This window comes from Lissotriton vulgaris, chromosome 10, assembly GCF_964263255.1.
Source record: "Lissotriton vulgaris chromosome 10, aLisVul1.2, whole genome shotgun sequence".
NCBI classification, from domain to species: Eukaryota; Metazoa; Chordata; class Amphibia; order Caudata; family Salamandridae; genus Lissotriton; species Lissotriton vulgaris.
In genome coordinates, this window is record NC_141698.1 from 162,122,979 (window position 1) to 162,146,071 (window position 23,093).

Consider the following 23,093-nt stretch of genomic DNA (forward strand, 5'->3'; position numbering starts at 1 on the left):
CAAGAGTCAGATGAGTTCTTTGATGATCTTAAGGAAGCTAGTGGTTAGAGCTATCTCCAGAGTGGGAGCTTTCCTCCGCTCCTGACATCCCTTCGAAGGATATAGTGCCATATCACATGATTATTAGAAAGGCAACTGAACTTTTGAATTTGAATCTGCCTACTGTGGAGTTTAAGTCGAACACTTTGACCGAGGTTCTTCACTCTCCCTCTTCAGTGGTGGAACCGATGCTGCCTTTTAATGCGGCAATTACAAAGCCTGTCCTAGAAGTGTGTAAAAAGCCCTTTTCTTCGCCTGTAGTATCAAGGGCTGTTGCTAGGAGATATAGGGTGGCTCCTGGAGATCCACCCTATATCGCGCGTCTGGAAACACTAGGTTAGCCTCGTACTTTCATAAAAAAATAGCTGATATACAAACTCTTTTTAACCTTCCTTCTAGCATGTTGACTAATTCTCAATTCTCGGGTGCCAATCTATCATGTAATGCCTCTTTTCTTCGGTTCCCTCCGATCACCTTGGTGCAATCCCTCTCGATTATGAAAAGTTTAAAAACAGGCTCCCCATCAGACACTTGTCCTGCTAAAACTCTGGCGAAAGTGGCAGACGTTATTAACATTGAGGTCAACAGAGTGCTGAATCTGTCTTTAAGCAGCAGCCAGGTTCCTTTAATATGGAAGCAGACCCATCTCACTTCTGCCTTTTTTCGCCAAAACTATTCAAAAATATGTGAACCCTTTAGCACGGAAACAGCGCTCCTTGAGATCTCTGATTCCATCAAAGGGACTCTCGACTCAGGCAGAAGAGCGGTTTTAATATTGCTAAATCTAACAGCAGCGTTTGACACCGTGCCTCATGAGAGACTCCTACAGAGATTGAGTGACTGCGGAGTGGGGGGCACGGTGTTAAAATGGTTTCCTCCTTTCTGGGGAATAGAAGGCAGGAAATTTGGTACCCGTCTTTTTCCTCCTGTTTGCCTTCTATGAAGGTTGGGGTACCACAAGGGTCTATGCTAAGTCCTTTACTGTTTAATTTATACATGACCTCCCTCGCTGTTCTGGCTGAAGAGGCGAGAGCCATAATGATATCTTATGCCGACCCCACCCAGTTATTGTTCACCTGTGCAAAAGGAGAAGCTTTTGACGGCAAGAAAATCAATAACTGCCTGAGAAAAATCTTCTCCTGGTTTAGTCTTAACCAGCTTCAGTGTAATTCGGGAAAGTCAGAAGTGATTCTCTTCGGGGCCTCGGATCCAGATGAATGGAGGCAGTGGTGTCCGTATGATATGTCCCCCCCCCCCATCTGTCCTCGGTGGTAGTAGCCACAAATCTTGTGGTACAAATGGATGATTCCTTGGATATGAAGAAGCAAGTCCAATCAGTGACAGGAACCTGCTACGCAATTTTGAAAACACTCCGTAAATTTCTACCTCTTCTGTCACTCGCCCACAGAAGGACGGTAGTCCAGGCTCTTATTACATAATAACTGCATTACGCTAACGTCCTCTACTTGTGTCTCCCGGAATATCTATTAAGTAAACTCCAGGTGGTACAGAATGATGCAGCTCGAGCCATCCTTATGCTGGGCCCTCGTGCTCACATTTCCTCCCACCTTAGGAACCTACTTTGGCTTCCTATCCACCGTAGAATTCAGTTTAAGGCGTTGAAATTAACTTTAAAGCTCTGCATGGCTCTGGTGCTCATTACATCAGGAAAAGACTGAGCTCCTACTCTCCTGGCAGAGTCCTAAGATCATCCCATCTATATTTGATGAGTGTGCCCAAATTTGCACGCTCTCGTAAAAGTGGTTGTTCTTTTCAAGTTCAAGTTGCCCACTTGTGGAATAAACTCCCAGCCACATTGAGGGAATTATCCGACATCTGGCTTTTCAGGCAGCAGCTCAAAACGTGGCTTTTCCAGTAATAATCTTGCCTCTTTTAGGAGCTGTCTCTACTAGTTCCCATTAAACGTTGTCGCTGTTAGCGCTGGGACACTCTTTTTGAGTAGCTGCGCGCTCTATAAATACGTTATAACATAACATCAACACATCCATCTCCAGAGGGTTTAGTTATTCAGGCAGCCTGTTCCAAGACATCAACTGGTGCTTTTCCACAGGTACCTGGTGACAAGGAGTCTAAGAAGCTGGACCAATCAGCTAAGAAGGTATTCTCTTCGGCTAGCATGGCTCTCAAGTCCACAAATGCCATTTTGCCTTTTAGGACGTTATATACACGCTTTGATGGACTCTGCAAAACAGTTGGTACTAAAGATACCGGAGGGGGACAGGCAGAACTTCAGTGAGGTTCTTGCCGATACTCAGGCTGCTGCTCACCAGGTGATCCAGAGCGGTTTGGATACATCTGACTCTGTGGCAAGGGTCATGGGATCATCTGTTGCCACCAGGAGGGCTGCTTGGTTGAAGTCTTCTGAATTTTCTCCTGATGTACAGGCTACTTTAATAGACCTTCCATTTGATGGTTCCGGCCTGTTTGGAAAAAAGGTGGATGCTGCCTTGGAAAGGTTCAAGGACAGTAAGGCGACGGCTACGTCTTTGGGCCATCAGACCAGAGGTACTTCGGGTAAGAGATACAGAGGATTTAGGAGATCTTCCTTTCGCTCTTACAAGCAACCACAGCAGTAGCAACAGCAGCAGAATTCTCTGTACAAATCGTACAGAGGTAGAAACAGAGGCCGCCCTAGAGGTAGTCAAGCTTCCTCCTCCTCCTCTTCCCACCCCCCTCCAACCACAGCAAAGCAGCCCTAGATCCGCCATTCCGGATCATGTTGGTCCTGTAGGGGGTCGGCTTACTAATTTTCTACAGGATTGGAAATGGGTCACATCGGACCTTTTGGGTTCTCAATCTCGTGGAGAATGGGTATGCTCCTCCCTTTCGGGAGTTTCCCCCAAATTATCATCCTTGCCAAGGATTTTGCACGAAGGACCACTTGCTTCTCCTGCAGGAGGAAGTCCTGGCTTTACTGAGAAAAGGTGCGATAGAGGTGGTTCCGGAGTAGGAAAGGGGTCAGGGATGCTACTCCCGGTATTTTCTGATACCCAAGATGGATGACAGACTTCGTCCAATCCTGGACCTCAGAGTCTTGAATCTCTTTCTGAAACAGGAGAAGTTCAATTTGCTCACCCTTGCGCAGGTCCTTCAAGCGCTGCTGGAAGAAGACTGGATGGTGTTGATTGACTTGCAGGATGCATATTTTCATATTCCCAACTTGAAGTCACACAGGAAGTATCTCCGTTTCACGGTGGGATCGCAACATTAACAGTTTGCGGTCCTTCCGTTTGGTCTTACTACTGCACCTCGGTTCTTCACCAAGGTGATGGCTGTGGTGGCAGCACATTTCAGAAGGTCAGGGATACCAGTATTCCCTTATCTGGACGATTGGCTGATCAAAGCAGAATCTCCGGAGTAGGTGCTCCATCATCTGCAAGTCACAACTCAGTTGTTGTACACATTAAGCTTTTCGATAAATGTGCCCAAATCTCACCTGGTGCCTCCCAGCGCAACCTGTTCATAGGTGCGGTACTGGATACCACTGTGTGTCGGGCATTCCCTCCTCCGCAAAGGATTCGCAACATACAGGATATGATTCCTTTATTTTACAATGGAGCGGTCGCACCAGTCCTGAAGGTCCTTCGCCTGCTCGGTCTGATGGCTTCCTGCATTCTGCTGGTCAATCGTGCACGCTGGCACATGAGGGCACACAAGTGGTGCCTCCGCAGGCAGTGGTATCAACACAACGGAGATCTGAGGGAGTCAATTAAGATCTCCAGAGAAGCTGCGGCGGATCTGTCTTGGTGGAGAGTGGAAACCAATCTGACTCAAGGGAAGCTGTTCCACTTACCTCCATCGGTGGCCATAGTGATAACGGATGCATCCAACCTAGGGTGGGGTGCTCATCTGGGGGATCTGGAGATCAAGGGTCTCTGGTCTCCAGAGGAAAGGTTGCTTCACATCAACCTTCTAGAGTTACTGGCGATAGTTTGGTACTCAAGGCCTTCCTCCCTTCCCTTCGCGGTCAGTCGGTTCAGGTCCTGACGGACAACACTACCGCGATGTGGTTTGTCAACAAGCAGGGAGGAGTGGGGTCGCAATGTCTCTGCAGAGAGGCTGTGCGACTCTGGTCCATCAGATTTGTCTGATGGCAAATTATCTGTCCGGGGATCTGAACGTGCGTGCAGATAGTCTGTCGGAAGTTCTCGGCCGACCACGAGTGGAGGCTTCATCCGGAGGTGGTTCGTCACGTCTTTCGGACGTGGGGAACTCCTCAGGTGGACCTGTTTGCCACTTACGAGAATGCTCTCTCCGTCGTTCTGCAGTCTCCAGTATCCGATGCAGGGAGCTTTGGGGGACTCGTTTCAGTTGAGTTGGGGCTCAAAACTCCTTTACGCGTTTCCTCCCATACCCTTGATTCCTTGGGTTCTAAGGAAGATACGCCAAGACGGGCCCAAATCATATTGATCACCCCGGATTGGCCAAGAAGGGTGTGGTACACAGATCTTCTCCACCTCTCCTCGTGCCCGCCGCTCCGTCTCCTTCTCATGGCAGACCTCCACTCTCAGATGGAGGGGCAGGTTCTAAAAACCCAACTTCCGGACCTTACACCTGCATGCCTGGAGATTGAACGGGGCAACCTGAATTCTTTTTCTCTCCCACATGACGTGGTGGATGTCATCTTATCAGCCAGGCATCATTCCACCAAGTCTATATACTCTTATAGGTGGTCCAAATTTGTCTCTTCGTGTGGGGAGAAATCCATTGACCCTATTAAGGCTCGATTGTCTGACATTCTTCAGTTTGCGCTTTTTTTTGGCTCAGCAAGGGTTTGCTTAGCTACAGTGAAAGGTTATCTATCAGCTTTTTCTGCATTTCTCTGTCTGCCAAATCAGCCACACTTATTTAAGTCTCCTATTGTCTTAAAGTTTTTAAAGGGCCTTTCAAATAAATATCCTCCTACTCCATTTATTGTGCCACAATGGGACTTGAATATTATGCTTGCTTAATGAGTTCTCCATTTGAGCCTTTGCACAGGTGCCCCTTGAGGCTTTTATCTTTTAAAACGGTCTTTCTGATTGCGATTACCTTGGCAAGGAAGGTATGTGAGCTTCAAGCTCGGAGTTCAAAACCCCCATTCTTGACCATTCATGCTGAAAGAATGGTACTCAGGACCAGGGCTGCTTTTCTGCATAAGGTGGTAACTCCCTTCAATCTAGGGCAGTCCATTACCCTCCCTACCTTCAATCCTCCCCCTCACCATTCCAAGGAGGAGGAGAGACTTCACCGTTTGGACCCTAAGAGGGCGGTGAGCTTCTACCTGGACAGAACCAGAGAGTTCATAGTTGATGACCAGCTCTTCGTGGGTTTCGTTGTTGCCAGAAGATGCAAAGCGGTGCTCAAGCGCACACTGTCAAGATGGATTGTCTTGTGTATCAATATATGCTACTCTCCGGCCGGTAAGGAACCTCCTGAAGGTTTGATAGTCCATTCTACTAGAGCAAAGTCATATACATCTGCCTTGTCTAGGGGTGTTCCTGTAGAGGACATTTGCAGGGCGGCAACTTGGGCCTCCCTCCACACTTTCGAAAAAGCATTATTGTTTGGAGCAGAGGTGAGGAGGGACGGACACTTTGCTCGTTCCGACACCCTCCTCCGGGAGTGGGACTGCTGTGGGAATCTATTCACAAGGTGAGGAATCCAATGGCAGATGTATCATCAGAAGAACAAGTTACTTCCCTTCGGTACGCTTTTTCTGGTGGATACAGTATCTGCCTGTGGATTCCTCACTGACCCACCCGCCTCCCCATTGTCCACTCTTCTATACCTGCATTAGTGACATTGTTTTAATGTATATATTTTACTGTCAAAGGAAAGGTATTGTTATAATTGTTTTCAAGTATTGACTGTACACTGTGTATGTTATCTTGGTTATTTGGTACTGTGTAGATTGTGTATATATCTACTGTTGTCGGTCCGTCCGTGTGCCTCGAGGGCACGGAAAAAAAGGCTTAACTGATATCATCACACTGACTGAGTCCTATTATGGAGTCAGTGACGTCAGCGGAGACGCGCGCGATGCAGTGCTTCTGTGACATCGTCCACGTCAGCGTGAAGAGCTACAAAAGAATTTCCGAATGTTGCTGACGCAGGGGGATATTCACAAGGTGAGGAATCCATAGGCAGATACTGTATCCACCAGAAAAAGCGATACCGAAGGTAATGTAACTTGTTCTTTTGGGACATGGACTTCGGGCTTTTAATGGTAGACTACCCTCTGATACCCCGAATGCTGCCACGTTTAGTAGGAGTAACTCTAAAAGTTATATATACTACATATTGGTATCCATTGGCCTGTGGCCAATTGTACATGATTTGGCAATTGATGATAGATCTGAGAGCGACCATTTTCCCTTATGTCTGACGCTTGCGGCACATTTTTTCCATCCAGTACCTTTCAAAAGTAGAGATATCAACTGTAGTATCATTGAACCTCTAATTAGTAATAATCACAGAGCGTTACAATGGCCTTCTATAGGGGGAAATGAGGTGGCTATGAAGCAGATTTATGATATTTTTGTGGAGATTACTTCCCACTATGCTAATCTGTCGATCACAATTATGAAAATACATCACATACTGGCAGAAGCTAAATACCCATATAAAGTAGGATTCCCAAAGATCGTTACAAGGGAACAACAGATGAGACTAATCCAGACAACTCCTGGTATAAAAAAGACTGCAGGGAGGCAAAAAAAGAACTTATCCTGGCTACAAAAGCAAAGAAATGAGAGGTTCTAAGAGATAAAAGGAATAAGTACAAGAGGTTACTAGCCCAAACTAAACAATACTGGGATGATAATACCTGGACTGAACTAATCAGGGCAGCCAAGGCCAAAGATCAGTCTGGCTTTTGGCACCTGATATCTAAAGGTAACAAAACATGGAGATGTAGCAAGGATGCTAAAACATGGGTAAGCCATTTTTCCAGCCTATATGCAGCATCCATGAGCGATGTAGAATTCAACCCACAAGATTATGTAACGGGCTCGACTATAGGACCTCTACACTTTAGGTTGGGTGAAACATTGGCTGCAATAGATGCGGTAAAACAGGGGAAGGCACCCGGATCAGATAGATACCAGGAGATCTATGAAAACACGATAAAAGTAGTTTGGGGCCCTTATATCAATCTTTTATGTAATTCAGTTGCCTTAAATGCGCCTATGCCAGAATCATGGAATGGGGCTGAAATCACAACTAGTTTTAAAAGAGGTAATCGCCAAGACCCTTCGCATTATCGACCGATTAGCTTAGTAGATGTTTTACAGAAAATATATGCTTGGCAAATTAAAAAAAAAAATGAAATGATTGGATTGAAGAGAAGAACATTTTATCAAAGTTTCAGGTGGGCTTTAGAGCCAAAAGCAGCACAATTGACCAGGTCTTTAGATTCCTCTGCATGAGTTGGAAATACACAGTATTTAAGAAGGGACATCTGTATATCGCCTTTGTTGACCTGATGGCTGCCTTCGACCTCATCCCTAGAAATCTCCTGTGGAAATCTCTAAAAAATCAAGGGGTACCGGGAGAAATACTATTTCAAATATTACAATTGCATGAATATAATTTTGCAAGGGTTAGATGGGGTCCAAGGGGAGAACTTACTGAACCAATTCAGTTAAACAGGGGCGTAAGGCAAGGATGTGTGCTGGCACCCACCTTTTTTTCATTATATGTAAAAGATATTCCTGAATATTTATTGGGCTGCAGACGCGATTCTCCTAAACTTTGGGGGGATGGTGCCAGTACCTGCACTCTTATTTGCGGACAATACTATTTTAATTTCCCAAACGCCCAAAAGGTTTACAATTTTTAATAAACACCTTTGGGGTATACTGTGAAGCTAAGGGTCTGGAAATAAATTCTAACAATGCAATACATGGCAATTAATCCACACAAGACTTAAAAAAAAGTTTAACTGTTAAAAATCAGAAAATAGAGTATGTGCAGAGTTCGAATTATTTAGGTATGACTTGGAAACCGCAATTGGAGAAAAGTAAGTCTATCCTATTCCAAAATGCTCTACCAATAGTAAAGAAACATGAGAGCAGTTTATCTTAAGCGGTATCCCCTGCCCTTGAGGTAAACAAGTATAGGGCACAATCAGCATCCCTATATGGGGCAGAATTATAGGGGTCTTCAAGCAGTAATATGTTTGTGGTGGGAGAAAATAAGTTTTTTAGAAAATTGTTATGCCTTCCACCGCTCATACCTATTGGAATGGACCTAAATATATGCTGCATAGACTACCAGGCAATTCTATGACGCTATTATTCTGGGTGCAACTGTGGTCAACAGTAGAGCTCGTCCACTATAAGAAAGGGCTGGAGGAGATTCTAAGGTTAAAAAATGGTGCATGGTTGCCATGGCTGAAGCTTGTCTACGACTGGTTTCATAAATTAGGCCTTAGGTATTTTTGGGAGAAACCTGCTGGACTGTCTATGGCATCAAAGAAAGTACTTAAGATAATTTTTTGGGCCTACATTCGAGACCGCTATCATCACAATTCAGCCACTGGTACTTTAAGAATATGGTTCCTCTCTATGAAACCTGGGGTTTCGAGCCCTTTTTGGACGAGGTGCAGCCCGAGTTAGCAAAATCTTTATCTTTGAAATTTCGATACGGTGTTTTACAGATAAAGTTGAATACATCCAAATGGGTCCAGAAATGAAGGGATAAAGTTTTGGAGTGTTGTTTATTATGCCATACGGGTGCTAAAGAAAATGATGTACATATATGGGTCTTCTGCCCAGCTTATAAAAAATATAGAAATAAATGGATCAAACCCATCTGTCGGTTGTAGGGTATAAGATCCTGCTATGAGGCAGAAAGAATATTAAAAACTGACACATCTCAAACTGTGGTTTTTAGTGTTAGTAGATACCTGCTTGGAGTGAGTTTATTAAGAAGAAAAGAAGGCTTGAAATGTGTACTTACTATCCCAAAACCACACTGGTCTTTTGCACTTGCACTTTAGTTAGCACATGAAGAATACTATTAACATTATTATATTTGCCATATGGTATTAAAAAGGAAAAACAGTTGGAACATTATATAGGGTATTTGTATTTTGTTTTGCACTAATAGCAATTTTAAGATCTTGAAGTAAGCTCGGATGCTGGTACTTTTTTAATGAAATTTTTGTAACTCCTCAATGCTCAATGTTTTTATGACCATTTTAAAACTTTTAAAAAGAGTTTTTATGATATTTATCTTTTTAGGATTAACAAAGTTCTTTGATTAGATATACGATTCTAAAATGTATGCATTGGTCTAGCTTTTGGAAGATTATGTTACGATGTGTTTTTATTGTGATGTGTAATTTGTTATTGTGTATCTTTTATGGTTTGTTAACCCCTTAAGTGCTGCTGTCGGCCGTTGGACGTTGCGAGCACTACCTTTGTAGTGCTGTGCAGGTCCAACGTGGCCCCACCCATTTTTAAGGAAGTGCCGCACTGCCGCGAAATCGCGGCAGCGGCCAACGGGTTAAACCGCAATAAAGATTAACTGACTGACAAATGTCTTATCACTGGCTATGTTTTGCAGAAAGAACTGCTGCAAAGGTTCATATTTCTAATCTCTCTATTGTGCTTCTCTTTTATTGCCTGACACCACTTTAGGGGTTTATTTACTTCAGGAATGCCCTTTCGCTTGGGGAGTTTAGAGACTTTATCCGCTTCTTCCAAAACTCTTCCCACTATGAACTCCTCGGAGTCTACCCCCAAGGCATTTGAAAACCTGGGACAAAGAACCATTCTTCCTTTTATGTTTCTGGGCAACATTGTCTGTGTGGTGGGTCTCCTAAATAGCATTTTTATGTGGGTAGTGCGTACGTGCTAATCACTCACTTCATTTTTGAGCCTGGTGTACATGACTGCAGAAGTATTCCACCCTAGTCTTTCTCTTTACCTCCCTTAATTAAATAGATCTCAGCACAGGGATGTAGTGAAAACTGATGACGCACCTCTCGTAGAAAAGTAGTTTCAATTATTGCACTGTACCTGCTAGTGACTGCTGTTGATCCAAGTACCCACTTAGCCTCCTTCAGCGTCATTACTTCTATTCAACACTGTAGACAAGGTCTTTTCAACGTAAGAAACTGTGGCTTCTGTTATGTTGCAGGACTTGACTGAATGTCCCGCGAACCTTATCCAATTGGTCTTGTTCGGAAACTCGCCGCCATCAGCAATTTCATTTTCCTCACATCACCATAGCCATGGAGGGGAATGACATGCAGAAGATTTCAATAGCTGGATTGCTTGCTTTGTCATAGTTACTAATTCCCTGGCAGAATTGTTATCACTTTTGCGGAAAAATTACATTTAATTGTACTCCTGTATATTCAGCACTGTCTGATTTTGTAAAAGGTTTGGTACATTGCATCACAATTTATATTGATTAAAAAAACATTAGAAAGTGATAATTAAAACACATGGCATCATTAACATAGTATGTGGAAATTAGTGGATCGATATACCTTAAGTCATCTTAAGTTAAAAAGATTAAACACCTTAAAAACACAGATCTGACCACAACAATTAAACACAATTTTCAGAATAAGTGTTCAGTTTATTGTGTTTAGGGCTGTTTCAATCTTATAAAATGGCAGTAACAACTATGGTGTATAAGTGGATTCCAACACGACTTGAGAGGCACAGTGTAGGAACATGCTTTTAACAAATGTTCGTAAAAAAATATAAGGGCATGGCACAGCATTGTAAGGTGTCCTTGTACAGTGAGTAGACCGTGTATGACCCTAGGAGGTTTTATAACAAATAAGGTTTCTACGGCAGGGCAGATGTCTCATACTAATTTGATTTGGATAAAAGGTATTCCACATAGTAATAAATTGTGTAAATATGGTCTCCACTTGTGGATGTTAATTCTTTGAACAGTATGTAATGGAAAGCATAGCGGCATTAATTGTAATTTATAATATGCTGAGTAAGTATTAGTTAAATATTTTTTGGAGGCTAGGTTGTTTATAACTGTTTATTACTTGCCCAAATGTTTTCTTTTTGAAAACGTAGAGCTGTCTGCAAAGACTGAAGTTCTTTTTGTGATTTTGGTTATTGCATATTCGAAAGAAGAAAGTGAAATTTCGGACTACCGTAGTGCATGAGCCTTTAGGGATATTATGGCAAATTTTGGTATAAGCACCAATTTTTATTTTTTTATTTTAAATATAGGAGTCCCCCCCCAAAAAGGGTATTTGCGCTCGTTTGACTTTTAAGCAATATTTCAGGAATATGGATTTCAGTGCTACAGGCTGGTCCAACAGTCTCCGATTCATTCTTAAATGTAAATTTGGTTAACTCCATGGAAGCATAAATAATGGCCTATAAATGTTGCAGTGCGATACATTCAAAAGATTTCCAGGGAATACCGCTGCTCTCTATTCTAGTGTGGAAACGAATTTGTTTTTTGTTACTTTAAAGAATGGGAGATAATGTAGGATCTTTGGCGGACTTCAGCGAAGCAGTTAAGGTGAAACATAACAATGACACCTTTGGTTTCCATGAGTTTAGGTGGTGTTGATGACTGCCTCTCTTATTGAACCTAGATTATGTATTTTGATGTTTAATAAACTGTTTGATTACCTAGGTGCTATAGACTATTTTTTTTTCTCTTCCTGCCAAAGCCTACTTTTTAATTTTGTCAAGATTCACAATCATCTGATTTGTCTAGCTAAGTAAATAGTTCATTATTTTAGAAATGCAAAATAACTGTAGTTGTTCTTATGTTTTAATTTTTGTGTGTGTAAGACCCTGCCCCTGAATACATTGTGGTCAGCAAACAATGCTTCATGTTTGAGCCTACTCTTTGTATTTGTATGTAAAATGCTGTGGAAGTCACTTATAAAACCTTTAAATAGTCACAATGTATTTGCCACAGTCCCTAATCACTGGTCCAAAGAGTTGATTTTGCTTTAGCCGTTGAAAACTATTGATATGTTTTTTTTTGTTAGGGATCCCAGAAAGAACTTCTGAATTTGACCCAGCAGGACTACGTGAATCGAATTGAAGAACTGAATCAGTCACTGAAGGACTCCTGGGCCTCTGATCAAAAAGTGAAAGCTTTAAAAATAGTTATCCAGGTCAGTCTAGCCAACCATACGTTTACCTTTTTTCACTTATGAACTTTAAACTCTTACTAGTCATGAGTGTGTTAATAAATTAGTGGTTTCAAGGATGCAAGCATTGGCAGAGACAATAAGTATTGCTATTTTATGAGATAAAGTTAATATTAAGCAGTGAGTTTGTGGGTCTGTGTTATTGAGCAAGAGGGCGAATGTGATAATGAGTCAGCAGCTGAACAAATGAACATGGGAGGTGGGTGAAGCAACACTGGGAGTGGGTAACGCAACACAAAGGGCAGCAGAGAAGATGGGCATGAGCATGGAGTGTAGAAGCATATGGGTGAGAGTGTGCAATGAGGAGCTGGGGGAAGAAGCAGACGGGCGAATGAGAGGAGTGTGGTTGGGGAGAAGCACATGGGCGAAAAAGAGCAACAGGAGCACTGGTGGTGTTAGAGAAGCACGCAAAGGAGAGAGCTAGAAAACACATCCAGTCTTGTGACTTGCTTAAGCAAAAATAATAAAGTAGTTCCCTAAAAGTGAGTAGTGGAGGAACACCAGTAAAGAGGCTATGCTCCTGTGGAGGAAAAAACACAAGATAGGCAAGGGAAGCCATCGAAAAAGAAGCAAGCAGATGTACTCAGACTCAATAGCTTGCGTTCCTGTTAATGGGGTCCTCTTTTCATATTTTTTGATCACCAGAGGGACACACTGTCGTCACTTTTCTTTGCAATGGCAATGAACCCCAAGACAACTTTGCTTAGGGCGGACAGGGAGGAGGACTTTGACTGGTTCCACAAGGTTATAGATATGTGGACGACTTCATTATTTACCAGAAACATTCAAATAGATCTGCACCCATGACTGTGTATTACCTTGGCAAGTTCAGAGCCAGTTGTGGGCTCAGAGTCCACTGGGACAAATCTAATCATGACTTGGTGGGTGCAGAGCAACAGAGAACTGACTGGGCCACACAAGTTCAACTCAGAGTAGTACCTACAGGAATAGAATACTTTAATATGCAGGTGTCTGATGACCGTGCCCGATACTGGGTACAACAAAACCTTTCCCTTGATGGACCAGATTAAAAGAAACATGCAGCTCCAGACTTCCCTTCCCATATCACTATTGAGTCTGATGGCCCTGACTAAATTGCTGGAGTGATCTAGAATATTATATGTTGTGAAATGTTCTACATAAAGTCCCTAAAAAAGTATCCAGGCTCGTAATGTTTCCTGTGGAATAATGGGTTCCCAGGGTCAGTATGGTCAAGTATTGTAAGTCCACGTTTGACTGGTGATGGCTGACTTTCTTGCTTACTATTGATTGGCACATTTGGCAGTAATCAATGACTGTATTTATGAACCAAGGGGACTAGCTAACAATAGGGAAAGACCGGCTCAGGGCCATGTTGACAGTCTACACTTTTTGGATGAGGGGTTCCTGCCTCTAGAGTTCCCACGAGCTTCTAGAACTGTTTTCAGTATTTTGAGACACACGACAAGGCACATCAGGTGGCTCAGGATACTGACGCAACAGACCTTTCTATAGGTGGAAATGACTGTGGCACATTTGGCTTCCCCAGAGCGGTTACAGAGACTGGGGCCAAACTTAAGGTCTCCACATTGGTGAACGTGCTCTTAATCAATGCTGTCAGGGCCTTCTCAGAGCATCGGCAGGAATTTGAGTTACTAAATACCCAGTTCTAAAGGTTCCTTTAGCTTCAGCAAGCCCTGACCTAGTACCTGGCAGGGGTAGAAGACGGTCCTCAGTTTAGCCCACTAGAGATGTAGATCTCTAAGCTCCTCCTGCCCTATTAGAAAATCTCCAGAATAAATAAAATGTTGGTTATCCACACATCATATTCCTTTCAGGCTCTTGGGTCTAGCTGAGAGACAGACATGGGGTCACAGGACAATTCAGATAGGCAAGCCACCCTAGTGGGCCCAAAGAACATAGCAATGGTAGCGTGCTACAGACGTTTCAAATTCAAATATTTACACTGCATGTACTAAACGAGGGACAGACTGTGTCACATGGGAAGAAGGTCCTTTTCCATTTGTTTGATATTCCTGGTGAGCCATGGGAATTTCCTACTCTCATTGAGGGATTTTCTGACCTGAACCCCATATGGGAATAAAATAGCCAGGACACTGGCTGAAATAATGGGGCTGTTATTAAGTGTAATCTTAGATGGCCTAGTTAAATATCGAATATGACGTAAAAACTAACAACTACATGAAGCGATTTGTCCGGGTAGGGGGTCCTCTTGGCCAAAAGGCCCGTAGTCCAGACTTGGAAGGCTGCAACAGCTCTCCCACATTCAAAGTAGAGACTTGGACCACTGCTGGATACTAGAATAGCAAGTCTATGACTTAAGATAATGCCACCAGAAACATAAACTTATTTGTGACAGGTGGGTAGAGTACTATGAAACAAGTGGACCGGATTCATAATGAGCCACTTTCACTGAGGCTTTCACTGAACCTCATAAGAGAGATGTTGATATGGTGTAACTTTATTGCGGGTTTGACTTTCAAATGATGCTGTTGATCATTGTGCTGTTTCGTGTTAAAAATTCAATAAAAGACGTTTATTAAACAAAAAAATAGGAGGATACTGTTAGAAATAATGTTGCCAGGGTTATCCTCCGGGAAATGACTGAATTGCAATTTAATAAATTTTAACTCGTGTTTTTATAAAGTTTATAAATGTATAGTGTATACTTTTATGGTTGTAATAACTCAAATAAAGTTTTAATGACTGACTGACTGAAACAAAAAAATAAGCAAGCAAATGAGTGAGAACATTACCAGCCACGGGTAAACAATGGCAGGCTTTTAAGCCCATTTTAAGAACTGGTAAGCAGACAATAGATCTGTTACAAACTTACAAGTATGCTCTATGATAGGCTGGTCCTCAAAATTGCCGTAGGAAAACGTATAACTGCACAAAACTCCAGTGGTCTGATAAAAACTGTGAAACACATACAAAGCAAGTAATCGCTGAACGGCTCCCCAAAACAAACAATTAGCTGAAGGAGGTTAACTCACAGTCCATTGTGTGTATTTGTGTGTGTTAATGACATGATCTCTGGCAGGCAGTTCAAGCTGTCTGTAACTAGAGCTAATTAAAGGTCATAGTCTGGACAAGAAGTAATTATATCAGCCTCCAAAAATAGCAGTCTTATCAGTTTTAAATTCTCATTGACTTTTTACGCTGTTATTCCAAATATTGTTTTTAAGAAACTTCTAAATAAGACATCACATTTTCCAGAAGAGAGTAAGGCATGCAGAATTGTTGTAGTAAACTAGTGACTGTAGTTACAATTATACATTTATAACAATTACGTAGTCACTATTATTACCTTTGTAAAATGAAATGCATAATCTCTGCCTTACTTCTTCTGAACTTTAGCCACTGTCACAACCATTGTTTCAAATCTAAATTCTCTAGCTGATATTAAATCTTGTTCTATCCTTAAAAATTGGCCTCTGCGGGCATTACTTAATTTGGTGGGAAGATTGCTAATAAATGTGTAATTATTAGCATTGGTATGTAATGTTATTTTATGTGTATTTGTGAAGCGCATTATTACCAGTGAGAGTATTCTGGAGCTGACCAGGTATGTGTGCCTAGCCTGCCTATGGTAGGTTGGTTGATTGAAAGTCAGCTTCTTGCGGATTTAAAGAGGAAAGGAGGAGGCTCAAATTTTAAGTGGGAAGTCGTTCTATGCTTTTAGAGCAATATAAGAGAACACTCCTCCGTGTACGGGTTCTCCGTATGTGTGGGATATGTGCTAGAATGTTAATGTTAAGTGAGCTTATATAGCGTGCAGCTGCCCCAGCAAAGGGGCGTCCCAGTGCTGGTAGCAGTGTCAGAAAGGAAGCAGGGCTAGCCCGTCGGAAACAGATGAGTTTTGATGGCCTTACGGAAAGGAAGCAGGCCATCCAAGCGACGGGTCTGAATAGAAAGAGAATTCCACAGCTTGGCTACAAGACAGCGGAAGGACCGGCCCCCCTCTCTGAGGCGTTTCACCCGGGGGACCGAAGCCATGGATTGCTCAGCAGAGTGTAACTGGTGTGTGGGGACATAGGGGACCAATAAATTAGATAAAATCTCAGGGGACAAGAGTTTTAGATTTTTTTTCGATCCTCTGAGGAACAGGTAACCAGTGAAGGCGCCGCAAGGCGCCCAACGTGGAGCAGGTTCTAGGGAGCCTAAGCAGGACCCGGGCGGCTGCATTCTGCACTCGCTGAAGGCAATTCACCTCCGCCTTATTAGCGCCTAACATCAAAGAGTTAGCATAGTGCAGTCAGGACATAATAGTCGCCTGGACAATCAGCTGGCATGTGGCTGGGTCGAAGAACCCCAATATGGACCTCGGGCCCCGTAGGAGTCCAAAACCGGTACCAGCGACCTTTTTGGTATGCTCCTGAAACCCAAAAACCCAGATCTGTTGGCTGGGTGTGAGTGTTTGATTGGTTCCGAGGCTCCGTCCATCCCCACCCCCTTTTGTACATCTTAGTTGACAGGCAGCAAAATCGTCAAGCAAGCTGCTGATTTCTGGGTCGGAGGAATGATCAAAATGTAAGTTAAGGTCCCCAATGAGACTGAAATTTGCAGCCGTCAATGCCAGGGAATTCACGGCCTCAAAAATGGCTGATTTAAATTCCGAGCTCGGTCTTGGGGGGGCGGTAGACTAAAAGACCAGTAATGTAAAAGTGAGCACTAAAGGAGATAACAAAGCGGGCGCATTCGCACCCAGCTACATCCTTCCTAACAAATGAACAGTGGAAGCGGGACTTAAAGATGACAGCTATGCCCCCACCTCTAATCTCCCTGTTAAGAGTCCGTATGCTGTACCCCAGGGGGAGTGCGAGGCCCGGTTCAGCTACAATGGCATCGGTTAGCCAAGATTTGGTTATAAAAAAACACTTCGGGAGATTCATCTTCTATAAGGTCGTAGATCTCCATGTAGTGTTTAACCAGGGAGCGAACATTAAGGTGTAAGATTTTCAAGGTGGGCCTGTGTGGGACAGGGGGCGGTGAGGAGCAGGAGTTAAAGCCACAGTTGCGACAACAAAAAGGCCCTTCCATTGCATCTCCCAGGCGCAAGCCGCACATGCTTGTCCGCTGACCGATGGACAACAGGAGCTCCCTAGTATAGACTGGCACCCCTGATTTCAAACCACCAGCATGTCTGGCGACGCCCAGGCGCGAATTGGCGCAGACGGAGGCTTGCTTAGTGGAAGTGATTGATGGAAGAAGATTCATCTATTGAGGTAGGTGAGGCCCGAGTGTGTAGTGCCTTCAGCTTCGTATAGCAAAAATATAAAACGAGAGATAGAGATGTCAGATCAGTTCTCACAAATGGTGACAGTATTACATGCCTCACTCTAGGGAAGCTCAATCTTGCTACCATAAAAGATTAGGTCTCATTTAACACCTAACCATACCCATCTATGCCAAATGCCAAACGTACACTTCTAACAACCATGCATGCAAGCTCAAGCTTGTGGCAAAATGGACACACTTGGGGTAGTAGTGCTATAAAAATGCCAAAGACAAATCATACAACCCTAGCAGTTTTATCAGATGATGTAGTTGCAGTAGCGGGAATTATGTTCTGCATCATTGTTTACTGTCATGTGTAAGTAGCTAGGTGTCTGGTATGGAATCATGTTCACTCCAACACAGCAAACTTAGCCAGCAGAGGTCAACTCCCTGCATTATGCAGAGTCTAATTTTAGGATAAAAGCTCTAGAGCACATCCTACAATTTAGTATTCACTCCTGCAAAACCTTACATACAAGCTGTGTATTTCAGCCTTAACTGCCTATAACAAGAGTTGAAAACATGAGAGAGACAGATGGAAAAGCAAGAAAATATTGCTCAGTTAATACTTTCTCTAACACTGTAATTGTTAGAATCCTTATTCCAACCCTCTTTCTCGTCTTCCTGCTAAGGACTTCATATAACCGCTATCGAGCAGACCACTCTCGAGGTAATGAGAAAGGCACTATCTGGGTAGATTAGCATGAAAACAAGCACAGTTGGTGCGCCTTCGTTTACATGTATCAGACCATGGGTATAGTTTCCAAAATACCCACTAGTTGCCAGAAGTGTTTACTACAGATATACATGAAAGGGGACCAAAAGGTCCTGTAGAATCAGCATTCCTGAGAACATTTGAGTTTCCCTTGTCCTCAAATTTATCCACAAGTGAATTGTTTCGTAGAAATGAAAGAGCTAACTGATGGAATTTTTACAGCCCCTCCCAAAAATCCATGTGACACTTTCGTATATTTATTTCCATTGTAAGCTCCCAATTACTGAACTGCAAAAAGCAGTTGAAGCCAGAAAGCAAATACTTTTTTGTTGTTAGAATGGAATTTGGGTGACCTTGCTGGGGAGGGGACCCAAACAACAGGAGCAATCACCCAATTAAACCTACATATACAACCACTGATCAAGTGTTGGGTTTCATAGTGTGTGCTCCCTTTTTATGGTCTGCAGAAAGTGAACTGTGGAGTCTGTAGTGTAAGCTCACAACAGCTAGACCTATGATGAAACACGTTACAGCAAACAAGTGATGGATGGAATGCTGACAATGCAAACATTCACCCCAGTCACAGATCTGGGTTAGATCCATCTTTCTTTCTTTTTCCCACTACGCCACCCAGTTTGGACCCAGCCATTTTCAAATCAGTCTAGACCCTGTGCCTCATGGGAACAGTCCAGACCGAACTGCCAAGCCAGGTCCTCCCTGGACAGGAAACCAGCATCCTGGGCCCGTTTCAGGGTATGTTACCCTTCTTTAGCCAGGCTAGCTTGAATCCAGTGGCACAGTGAGCAAGGGACCCACGTCTGGGCATACCCATCCCACTTACGGCGAAAAGTGTTACAGCAAACAAATGATGGACGGAATGCTGACAATGCAAACATTCTCCCCCAGTCAAAAGATCTGGGTTAAATCCATTGTTCTTTTGCCCACTACGCCACCCCAGTTATGATGAAACGCAGCAGTTTAAAGTCTGTAATTCTGAAAAAGAATCTAAATGAAACTGAAGTGTTTAAGTTTAAAAGCTGAGGTTGTTTGTATGACCTTCCTGTTTGGTCAGCTACTCCAGTGTTGGAACTTTCATAGATTCAAATGCTTGAATTATTCCCTGTCATCGAGATGGGAGTCGCCGGTGCCATAAAATAGTAATACAATGTTAAAGATAGTGTATGAAGGCACTAGGCCCTTCAATTTTGCAACCTATTATAGTGTATTTAAAAAAGAGACCAAACTTATGCTTCAGCCCATCAGGCTGACCTGCCCTCTAGAACACACCTGAGAGAGTTCCAGTCCCTCAGACTTTATATTGCACACCGTGTTAGGGAGTCTCCGCTGAGCTCTGCTCATTTATTTACCTATTTGGATACTTATATTTTGGTGCTGTGGGAGAGTTCCCTGTTACCAACAGAGTTTTCACCATACAGGTGTGACCTCTTCTTTATTTTAATATCATGTCAGACAAGAAGAAAAGTCTCTTCAGTTCCTGCGATACCTGCGGAAAAAAGAGACTTCACACTGAAGACCCCACCAAGTTAGCACTTAGTGCCTCTTCCTGGATTATTCTGCCAAGGACTGTAAGGTATGCCATACCTTTTCATCCAAGAATTTAAAGGACGGAGAAGGAAGGCTGCTAATCTGGCTTCAAAAACTCAAAACTAGAAAAGAGCCATTGTCAGACTCTGATAGTGAGGACTCCTCTTCGTCCTCCAAAGAACTCATAAGAGGGAAAGATCATCCCATTCGAGATCCTCCTCTGGGCAGCCAAGAAAAGCCTTAAAAAAACACTCATGGGTCTTTTAAAGGCTGCAGACCTTCAAAATCTCATCACAGAGTAAATAAGAATCTTTGAAAAATGACAAAAAAAACCCTTCTGAAACCTAAGATAAGGCTAAAGGGGCATCTTCTCTGCCGCCTGCAGCACCTCCTAAGTCCAGTCATGCTTTAAAAAAACCTTCCTTTGCTCCGCCGAAGACTCATCGTCGACGAGAACAGTATTGTGAGCAATCAATGACCAAGACGTATACGGTGGCATCATCATCATCAACTATGTTGAACTTGGCCCTTTTTGGCAGGTTCACCCCTGAACTTTTTGCCTTAAGCTCTGACATAGTTGTAGTGATTTTAGGCCTCTGGGCACTTTAGCACTGTGGCCCACAGTAAAGTACGTGTGCGCTCTGAGGGCGTGTGGTGAGATTGGCCTGCCCTCCCATAGGAATGCATGGGGGGATATGTGTGTCCATGGTAATTCCTGGTATGAGAGGAGTGTAGGGGCAAGTTTAGTATTTATGAACACGTGAGGATAAGTGCTGCGCAATGGTGTGCGCAGATTTATGGTGACTGGTGGAGAAATGCCACTTTTAGAAGTTGGCATTTCTGTGTACTGTGTGTCTGCCTGCCTGATGTGAATTGCATGTCTGGCTTGTAATTAACAGGAGCTGAGAGGTGTAGGTGGCTCCAGGAGACAGGGTGAGTCTGCCAAGTGGTGAATAGAGAGCTCTGCTTGCAGATGGGAGGGAGGAGTTGCACCTGGGACCTGACTAGGGCTGTGCCTTTCCTCCACCCCCTGTGGTGCGTCTGATCCCTGAGCTCCCACCTGACAAAGGAGAGAGGAGCTGAGCAAAATAAAGTGCTCCAAAGCTCCCCTAACATAAACCAGTTCTGACTGGTGTCCCCAAGCCCTGTGCTGTGACACAATGGGAAATGTAGTATAAATATATGGGCTGTGAGCCCATGATGATGATCTGTTCCTGATCCTGACGGAGGGGGGCTTGCTGCTGCTGGGGCCCAGGAGGAACCACCATGGGGACTACAGCCATGGGGGCTGCCTCCCTGCTGGAGGGCCCTGTGTGCTGGCCAATGGGCCCAGCTCTGACCCTGGGACCTTTTACCTCCTTTCTTCATCCCAAAGGACTTATGTTCTTTACCCCCGGACTGTTGCTTCATCCAGCGCCTGGGAGCGCTATCTTTGAAACTGCCCAGCTGTTGGAGAACCTGGGGGCTGCGCAGCGTTCCTGTTAATGGGGTCCTCTTTTCATATTTTTTGATCACCAGAGGGACACACTGTCGTCACTTTTCTTTGCAATGGCAATGAACCCCAAGACAACTTTGCTTAGGGCGGACAGGGAGGAGGACTTTGACTGGTTCCACAAGGTTATAGATATGTGGACGACTTCATTATTTACCAGAAACATTCAAATAGATCTGCACCCATGACTGTGTATTACCTTGGCAAGTTCAGAGCCAGTTGTGGGCTCAGAGTCCACTGGGACAAATCTAATCATGACTTGGTGGGTGCAGAGCAACAGAGAACTGACTGGGCCACACAAGTTCAACTCAGAGTAGTACCTACAGGAATAGAATACTTTAATATGCAGGTGTCTGATGACCGTGCCCGATACTGGGTACAACAAAACCTTTCCCTTGATGGACCAGATTAAAAGAAACATGCAGCTCCAGACTTCCCTTCCCATATCACTATTGAGTCTGATGGCCCTGACTAAATTGCTGGAGTGATCTAGAATATTATATGTTGTGAAATGTTCTACATAAAGTCCCTAAAAAAGTATCCAGGCTCGTAATGTTTCCTGTGGAATAATGGGTTCCCAGGGTCAGTATGGTCAAGTATTGTAAGTCCACGTTTGACTGGTGATGGCTGACTTTCTTGCTTACTATTGATTGGCACATTTGGCAGTAATCAATGACTGTATTTATGAACCAAGGGGACTAGCTAACAATAGGGAAAGACCGGCTCAGGGCCATGTTGACAGTCTACACTTTTTGGATGAGGGGTTCCTGCCTCTAGAGTTCCCACGAGCTTCTAGAACTGTTTTCAGTATTTTGAGACACACGACAAGGCACATCAGGTGGCTCAGGATACTGACGCAACAGACCTTTCTATAGGTGGAAATGACTGTGGCACATTTGGCTTCCCCAGAGCGGTTACAGAGACTGGGGCCAAACTTAAGGTCTCCACATTGGTGAACGTGCTCTTAATCAATGCTGTCAGGGCCTTCTCAGAGCATCGGCAGGAATTTGAGTTACTAAATACCCAGTTCTAAAGGTTCCTTTAGCTTCAGCAAGCCCTGACCTAGTACCTGGCAGGGGTAGAAGACGGTCCTCAGTTTAGCCCACTAGAGATGTAGATCTCTAAGCTCCTCCTGCCCTATTAGAAAATCTCCAGAATAAATAAAATGTTGGTTATCCACACATCATATTCCTTTCAGGCTCTTGGGTCTAGCTGAGAGACAGACATGGGGTCACAGGACAATTCAGATAGGCAAGCCACCCTAGTGGGCCCAAAGAACATAGCAATGGTAGCGTGCTACAGACGTTTCAAATTCAAATATTTACACTGCATGTACTAAACGAGGGACAGACTGTGTCACATGGGAAGAAGGTCCTTTTCCATTTGTTTGATATTCCTGGTGAGCCATGGGAATTTCCTACTCTCATTGAGGGATTTTCTGACCTGAACCCCATATGGGAATAAAATAGCCAGGACACTGGCTGAAATAATGGGGCTGTTATTAAGTGTAATCTTAGATGGCCTAGTTAAATATCGAATATGACGTAAAAACTAACAACTACATGAAGCGATTTGTCCGGGTAGGGGGTCCTCTTGGCCAAAAGGCCCGTAGTCCAGACTTGGAAGGCTGCAACAGCTCTCCCACATTCAAAGTAGAGACTTGGACCACTGCTGGATACTAGAATAGCAAGTCTATGACTTAAGATAATGCCACCAGAAACATAAACTTATTTGTGACAGGTGGGTAGAGTACTATGAAACAAGTGGACCGGATTCATAATGAGCCACTTTCACTGAGGCTTTCACTGAACCTCATAAGAGAGATGTTGATATGGTGTAACTTTATTGCGGGTTTGACTTTC

General features: G+C 43.7%; 1 protein-coding gene across 1 annotated transcript in view; it reads left to right on the top strand.

Moving 5' to 3' along the window:
* Window positions 1-23,093, top strand: part of VPS35L (VPS35 endosomal protein sorting factor like) — a 495,721-nt gene that overhangs the window by 83,593 nt on the left and 389,035 nt on the right. The window contains exon 7 of the mRNA XM_086940786.1: window positions 12,035-12,163. Within this exon, the coding sequence (XP_086796912.1) occupies window positions 12,035-12,163 (129 nt within the window). The remainder of the gene's footprint in view (window positions 1-12,034; window positions 12,164-23,093) is intronic.